General features: G+C 38.5%; 1 protein-coding gene and 1 long non-coding RNA gene across 2 annotated transcripts; one reads left to right on the top strand and one right to left on the bottom strand.

The window, feature by feature from the left end:
* The first annotated feature begins 4354 nt into the window (after window positions 1–4354).
* Window positions 4355–5337, top strand: LOC110704477. Its single transcript, XR_002507962.1, has 2 exons — window positions 4355–4466; window positions 5136–5337. It is a non-coding gene; the product is annotated as an uncharacterized LOC110704477 (long non-coding RNA).
* A 91-nt stretch (window positions 5338–5428) lies between these two features.
* Window positions 5429–6752, bottom strand: LOC110704476. The gene is made up of 2 exons (XM_021882260.1): window positions 6201–6752; window positions 5429–6112 (listed from the first exon to the last, which is right to left on the bottom strand). The coding sequence occupies exons 1-2, from the start codon at window positions 6367–6369 to the stop codon at window positions 5490–5492; spliced, it is 792 nt and encodes a 263-aa protein (XP_021737952.1). The 5' UTR covers window positions 6370–6752; the 3' UTR covers window positions 5429–5489.
* Window positions 6753–8278: the final 1526 nt, after the last annotated feature.

The following is an 8278-nucleotide window of genomic DNA, read 5'->3' as shown; positions in this document are numbered from 1 at the left end:
ATGGGAAATAAATTCCATTTTCATAGTTTCGTCCAAACATCGGGTTTTGTTTAGCAATCAAATATGGCATAATTATCAATGTAATTGTCCAATAATTTGAACCCTAAATTGATCATACTGACAATTAAGTTAACGAAACCCTAGATTGTGAAATTGATATTTAAAAAAAGTATCTTACCAAAGAAGCTGCTTCAATGGAGGAGGAAAGCTCACAAGCCGCTTCAACGAATAATTCAATGGAGTAGAGAAAGAGAGAAAGGGGTACAGTGTAAAAACTACGAAGGGGGCGAAATTAAACATTGGAGGGTTTTTCTTTTTTGACTGGGATTAATTGTGGCCGTTGGATGTAATTGATCCAACGGTTATAATGAGTCCTCACATATAAAAAGGTTCTCACATAAGGGATGTGTTCTCACATGATCCCATATATATATATATATATATATATACATATATATATATATAAATATATATACATATATATATATACATATATATATATATACATACATATATATATATACATATATATATATATAAAAGGATTTGCTTGAATGAGAAATGAGAAAGCTAATAATATCCTAACACATGTCATTGTCAAAATATGAGAAAGTTAAGAATAAGAGGAGGGAATTTGAATTTTAAATCAAGGTGATGTGTTAAGAGATTAGTGGTTTTCTCCTTTCTCATTCTAGCAATTCTATATGAATACTAAACTAAGAGTGAAAAAAAAGTGTTCATTACAACATTTTACGCGTGATTTTAACACGCATTTCTATATGAATACTAAGCTAAAAATTTAAAACGCTTATTTATAATCTTATAGCCTTGAAAGCTACATATTGTATAATATATCATCATCCTTTATTAAAGCAAGATCTTATTTCCCAAATTAAAAAAAAAAAAAAAAAAAAAAAAAAAAAAAAAAAAAAAAACTCCATAGTAATAACGCCAAATCTTTTTTTTTAACAAAGATTTCATATCTATAAATATTACTAAAATAACAACCGCTGACATCATCCCTTTAAAAATTGTACACATGTCAAGTTGTGGTACAAAAATTTTCCACCTAAATCAATTGCTGACATCATATTCTTATCTTTATTTTTACTTTTTTTTAAAGACCCTTGTTTTTACCTTAAATTATTACAGTATATTATAATTTTTTTTTTAAGATAATTAATATATTATATTACTCCATATTTTATATGGTATTATGGATTTTTGAGTGACTATTTGGCTTCCAAATATAATTACTCCCGGTTAAAGAGTACTTCGTATTGTATAATTTGCTTAAATTTTTACTCTTATTCAAAATTATTTAGATCTAAATAGCATTGCAATTAATAGTTATGTTTCTATAATTTTTCTCATATGAGGTACATGTAAAAAATATATTTATTTCAAAGAAAGTTTTTATGTCGTGCATCACACGGGGCTAATTAATCTAGTATGGAACAAAAGTACAACCTGAGAGCTAAATAAAACAAGAAAACACGAAAGAACAGATTAAACTAAAAACAGGAGAACCAAAACAAACAACCAGTCAAATAGACCAGTAGAGAAAACGATGTTGATGAGCACGAATAGCCAACCAGTGAGCTAGAGCAATCCAGAGACGAGGAACATTACGAATCCAACAGGAATCAAATTGTAACAGAATATCTCTGATAGCCCCTAACAACCAAACACAAGAAATATCATCTGAGCACGAGCGACATAACATGGAAACCAGAATTGTGTTGTCCGTATAGAGAAGAGGGCAAAAAAAACCCTTTCCCCTAGCAGCCTGAAGAAGCCAAAGCAAGCCTGTAACTCCGGTTGTAAGGCTGACGAAGTCCGACAGGCTCAAGCACACCCGTCCAACACAGTAGGGGAAAGCTCCTCTCGGAAAATCCAACCTACCCCCGCAGTTTGATCACAACTATTCCAAGCACCATCAAAGCTATACGACAATCAGCAATACCGGAATACGAGCCATGTAAACAACCAGACGTAATAGGAGAAGGACAAAGAGACTGGTATCACCGGAAAGACGAAATAGAGCTAGAAAACGTAGTAGCCTCCGAACTCCACGAGCCCCATTCTGCAAAAATATGAAGGATTGAAGCAGGAGACCAAACCGCCTGTCTAAAACAACTTGATTACGAGTAAGCCAAATAGCCCACAAAAGAGAGACCAAAGTGGCTAGACTACCCCAATTCCGCGACTTCCCATAATCAGAAATCAACTTTGTGAGCCAATGAGTAAACGAGTGAACACTCAAAGAAGAACTCTGGAGTCCTAGGGGACTAGTGGTCAAGAGATGAGAAACAAACGTACAATCCCGAAATAAATGCAAAGTTGTCTCCAAGTGATCATGACAGAGAATACAGACGGGATTGACAGGTTTTCCCTGGGAGTGTAAAGTAATAGAAAGAGGTAAAGCATCATTTGCACACCAATTCTTATTTGCACATTTTGTGTAATTGTGAACCAAGTTCACATTTGCTTATAAATCATTTTGATGTTTGGAGTATTAACCCATTTTAGATAAACAATTAAAATATGATATACTTCTTCAAAAAAAAAAAAAGGAAAAATTCATGGCAATAATCCGACTTTTAGCCCATTCTTTTTTAATAATCCAACCTTTTGATTATTATTTAATAATCCGACCTTTGGGGGTCTTTAATTTTTATTGGTCTCAACCGGTCATGTAACCTGTTATAACAGGTTACATGACATGTGGCGGCCTGTGATTGGTCAAAAAAAATTAAAACAAAAAAAAAATCTAAAAAACAAAAAAAAATAAAATAAAATAAAACAGCCAGCCACCAGCCAGGCCAGCCCCCTGCCGCCGGTACCTGCTCCGGCAGACGCGCCGCCGGCCGCCGGCCTACCTCCCCTTCCCTCTCCCCCTGCTCTTGCCCTACCATCACCAGCAAACCGAACCACCCCCGCCCCCGCATCTCCCTCACTCGCTCCTTCACTGCCACCACTGCACAACAGCCCATTTTGTGGTGTTAGGTGGGGGAATAGGGTTTATGGGGGTCAGAAATCATGGTAAAGGTGGTTTCGGGGCTGCGGTGGTTGGGAAGGGGTTGCGGTGAGGGAAGGTAGAGGTGTTGGTTGCGGTTTTCGCGGGTTAGGGTTCGTTTGGATGGGTGGGGCGACGGTTAAGGGGAGGTCGGAGTAATAGGGGGTGGTTCGGCCGGCGGTGGGTGAGCTGGACGCCGGCCGTCCAATTTCTGGGCTGGGGGAGAGGGGAGTTGCGTGAAGGGGAGGAGGAGAGGGGATGGTGGCAGGGGTGGTTGGGAAGGTGGTGGCAGGGGTGTGGTTTTTTTTTTTTTAATTTTTTTATTAATTTTGGACAAAGCAAATTGTGACATGTGTAAATTAAACTTAAAAAAAAAAAAATTTACCTCTTCAACCGGTTTCTAGTCAAATGGGACCAATAAAAATTAAAGACCCCCAAAGGTTGGATTATTAAATAATAATCGAAAGGTCGGATTATTAAAAAAAGAATGGGCTAAAGGTCGGATTATTGTCATGAATTTTTCCAAAAAAAAAAATGATGCACTTTCTTATTTTTATGCGGATTCACTATTTTTACCATTAACATTCCAATCATATTTAATTTGAAAAGTATATATCAACAACTCATTGACTATGTTTCTCCTTATGCATATATTATTATGTATTACGAAAAATAGTGAAAGGAGAATATGTGGATAGTAGTAAAAATACTAAAGGTAAAACAAATGGTTAAATTTTGTATCTAAGGTTATTTTGGTGATATCATTTTATCATCCCTACATATCATCACCAACCACATAAGGTATTTATCTGCCCGATTCCAAGAGATTTTAGGATTGACTCTCATCACCCGTCTTTATGGCTCTCTAAACACCAAAAAACGCAAGTATTTACCTTATTTTTATAAATTCTAGCCCATTTATTTCCATTTTCAATCCCACCTTATTCCCAAATTCTTATTCCTGTTAAACTCATTGGAATATCGGATCATATAGGTACAATTTTACTCCCCACACAAGATCCATAAATAAAATAAATAAGGCAAATTTAAGAGCAGTGATGAACTCATGATAGTTTATATCATTCTTTTGTTTTTATGATAAAGATGTACACCAATAATGTGAGAAATGATACAGCATGCACAAGGAGTGAAGTATGAAATGCAAAGAGTAAAAATGGATATTTTAATTAATAAATTCGGGTTTTTTGAGAGAAATAAGTGTGAATAAATTTCTCAATTGCTAAACATCGCCCGCGAATCTCCACATAAAGCCCACAAAATTAGAGTGAATTGTCACTTTTGCCCTCAAAGTAAAAAACACAATTTCTTCTCTCAATTCTCTACTTCCACTTTCTCTCTCTAAAAAACTTTCCGAGCGATGTCGAGGCGGCCCGGCAAGGAAGTGGCGGCACAGGCGGCGGGTGGACAGCGGTTTCCCGGCGAGAAGGTATTTTTTATTAATTTTGTGTTTAAAAATTAAAAAAAAAAGGTCGGAGGCGGTGGTGGCGCCTAGGCCAGACGCCACCACCACGGCAGCGGCGTCTAGCCCAGACGCCACTACCACGGCGGCGGCGCCTAGGCCAGACGCCGTGACGGTGGCGATGGCGTCTGGCCCAGGCGCCAGAACCACGGCACCGGCGTCTGGCCTAGGCGCCGCCGCCGTGGTAGTGGCGTCTGGGCTAGACGCCGCCGCCACCGTCACGGCGTCTGGCCTAGGCGCCGCCGCCTTTTTATTTTTTTTTAATTTTTTTTTGGTTTTAAATTTGAAATTTAATTTTCGAAAATAATTATTTTTTTTTTGATTTTTTTTTAAATTTGTTTTTCTTTTTTTTAATTTTAAATTTTATGTTTCTGATTTTTTTTTTATTTTGTTTTAAATTTTGTTGGTTTTTTTTAAAAAAATTTTATGTTCCTCTTTTTTTTTTTTTAATTTTTAATTTTATGTTCTTGTTTATTGTTCTTGTTTTTTTTTTTTTTTTGAATTAGTTTTTTTACTTAAAAAAAATTTTATGTTCCCTTTTTTTTGTTATAAATTTTTTTTAAAATTTTGATGTTCTTCTTTTTTTAAGTTTTTATAATTTTATATTTTTCACTTTGTTATTGATGACTGCAACAGGCAGAGCTGTTATTGATGAACTGCAACAGGCAGAGCTGTTATTGATGAACTGGAACGGGCCCTTGAGCAGTGGCAGTGGGCGTCACAGAGAGATTATTGATATGTCGGCAGTGCATTTATAAAACATTTTCCTAGTTGTTTGTAAAAGTTAACATTATCTGTTCTTATAATTATTATTTTAAGTTCTTAGAATTTGACATTATATTTTTAGTTTTTATAACTTTTATTTTAAGTTGTAATTAGTGGGCATACGAAAACTAAATACAGGTTCACATTTAAATGGGAAAACTAAATACGAAAATTAGAATCCGAAAATTAAATAAATGGGAAAAACATAGCAATAGCAATATTAGGTCACATAGAAAAGGCAACTAGATTGTTCCACTGCTGCACCCGGTCATGATATAACGCATCCCAGCCCTCTACGCTTGCTGTACGAATGGTGTACCACGTTGGTATAATCGGTGGGACCGGAAAATCGGGTGACAGGTCCAGTCGGATGAAATGTCTGTATGACGGCCCCAGAAATCCAATAGCAACCTCTCTTACCGGTCTGGTGACGGTCTCACGCGAACACCAAGGCAGAACCGTGGTACACGGATAGTAAGCTCGACCATGCAAACCAAGGCCGAAATGCATCACTGCACACTTGTAGATGTTTGCAACGGCGAAGAGATCAAGGGGCGCGTCGAACCAATGATTTTGACCGCAACGTCCTCCTCCCCACCGGATACGCTGCAGAGACCTATCCAAGTCCTGTCCGTACACGTGGCGATAAACAGCTCGGTTTGAGGCGATTTCACTGTACATCAACTGACGCACTAAACCGTAGTTGTCTTCACCCATCTGAAACACATCAGCCACAACCCGAAATCCACAGTTACCATCTGCAACCACATCATTCCACCCGTCCAGGAACGGCATCATGATGTTAGGGATCCTGTCTTTATATGGAAAATGTTCAATGTCCATTCTGCCTGTTGCACACATCAAAAAACACAATTAACAAGTTAGCAGAAAACTAAACAAACACTCTAAAAAGTAAATTAAACTAAAGTACCGTACCGGTGCCGGGCATATTCACCGACGAAGATGTTTGACTACCACTTGATGACGATGTACGACCACGGCACGTGGCGATAAATGAAGAACTTGGTTTGTCCAATATTTGACAAACTTTTCCCTCTGAGGCACCCACTGCTGCATCACATAGTCTACGATTGCCGGGCACCATTGGTATGCATCCTTGAAGTTATCCAAGGCTCGGTCGTACTCTGCCTCCGTGGTAGCTTGCAGGATCTTCCGCCACTTACCATTTACCAATCTCTCTGCTGAATCTAAGTTCTTGTTGAAAAGGTTGTAGGCTTTGACTTTCACGCATTTGTTGATGTGCCATGTGCACAGTAAATGGCTCGACTCCGGAAACAGCTCCGCTATAGGGGCAAAGAGACCTCCCTCACAATCGCTGACGATGGCCGATGGCTGAACACTTGGGCCGATGTAATTTCTCAACTTCTCCAACACCCAACGGTAACTCGCAACCGTCTCATCCTTCATAACTGCATAACCAATCAAAAAGTTCTGGTTCGTTGGAGTCATCCCAACCATCTCAACCAGTGGAAACTTATACTTGTTTGTCTTGTACGTTGAATCGATCAGAATCACAGATGGCCAAGACGAAATCATATCAGCACAATCAGGATGCACAAGGAACAAATGAGTCACCTCCGATGTGTCTTCATCAGATTCAAACCAGTACAGGTAACCACGTGCTTGTGCCTGGTGTAGAAGCTGCTGTATAGGGTTCCTTCCCTCTGACCGTTCAAACCTCAATTTATGTCTGACGTTGTAGATGTGTCTTCGGTTTGGCTGGTCTTCAGGAAATTTCTCCAACACAGATGCTAATATTTTAGCAGGCTTCACTTGAGCATCACTCATTTCTTTTACAATTAGTTTCGCAGCAGGACTTAGGCCACTTAACTGTCGATGACCCACTTCATATGCGATCATCTCATGGTTGTGATACCCCCATTTACCGTAACTCTTCACTTCCCAACCGTCACCCCTTTGCTGTTGTCGAACCTTTACTCTGAACTGACACCCACAACCTTTCCGCTTTGTATCAAACCGAATCGCTTGACTGAAATCTCGTTCCTCCCTTTTGCGATAACGGTCGCATCTCAAAATGCGATCCATTCTACCATCCCGTTGAGATTTATGAGTTGCTACTACTAAACAAAAACCTGATCTAATTGCAACCTGTTTCGCCCAATCAACCGCTTGTTGAGCATCTTCGAACAGACCATCGTGTACAAAAATCCCACTATAATCATTTCCGTCTCCACCATAATCCTGCAACAATAACATATAAATATAATCACATAAGAGTAGATTAAATTAATACATTTGACACAACATTAGCACAAAAGCAAAAACAATAATAAATTATAAACAACAAACAAAGAAATAAACAAAAAGTATTCAAAAAAAAAAAAAAAAAACAAAACACAAAAATAAAAAACATAAACAAAACTTTAGATTAAATAAATAAAAATAAACCAAAAAAATAAAAACAAAAAAAAAACATAAAACGAAAAAAATTGTAAAAAAAAAAATAAAAAATAAATAAATTAAAAACAAAAACAAATTAAAACAATTAAAAACAAAACAAAAAAAAAACCAAAAAAAAAAGAAAAAAATTGTAACACAAAAAAAAAAAATAAACAAATTTTAAATTAAATTAAAAAAAAAAAAAAAAAAAATAGTGGTGGCGCCTAGCCAGGACGCCGCGACCGTAGTGGTGGCGTCTAGCCAGGACGCCGCCACCGTGGCGGTGGCGCCTGGCCAGGACGCCGCCACCGTGGCGGCGGCGTCTTGGCCAGACGCCACGGCCACGGTGGCGGCGTCCTGGCCAGGCGCCAGAGCCACGGTGGCGGCGTCCTGGCTAGGCGCCACCACTACGGTCACGGCGTCCCGGCAGGACGCCAGCCGCCAATTCGTGGTTTTAGATGGCTTCGTACCTCCTTTTCCGGCGTCAACGGCGTCTCTCCGGTGCATCTACCCGACGTTGAGGGCTCTTCGGTTTCACTCGGCGATCCAGTCCTGCTCCACATTTTTTATGAGTGAAAAATTTTATTTTCGGT

This window comes from Chenopodium quinoa, unplaced genomic scaffold (genome assembly GCF_001683475.1).
Source record: "Chenopodium quinoa cultivar QQ74 unplaced genomic scaffold, ASM168347v1, whole genome shotgun sequence".
NCBI classification, from domain to species: domain Eukaryota; kingdom Viridiplantae; phylum Streptophyta; class Magnoliopsida; order Caryophyllales; family Amaranthaceae; genus Chenopodium; species Chenopodium quinoa.
Note: the sequence above shows the minus strand (reverse complement) of the source record. Positions and strands in the feature narration are given on the sequence as shown.

Excerpts from the sequence above, each read along its gene's own strand:
- LOC110704476 (XM_021882260.1), bottom strand. The coding sequence starts at position 6,369 with ATGGTGCCCGGCAATCGTAGACTATGTGATGCAGCAGTGGGTGCCTCA. Across the intron at positions 6,113-6,200 it reads GGTGAATATGCCCGGCACCG|GCAGAATGGACATTGAACAT; the intron begins GTACGGTACTTT and ends TGTGTGCAACAG.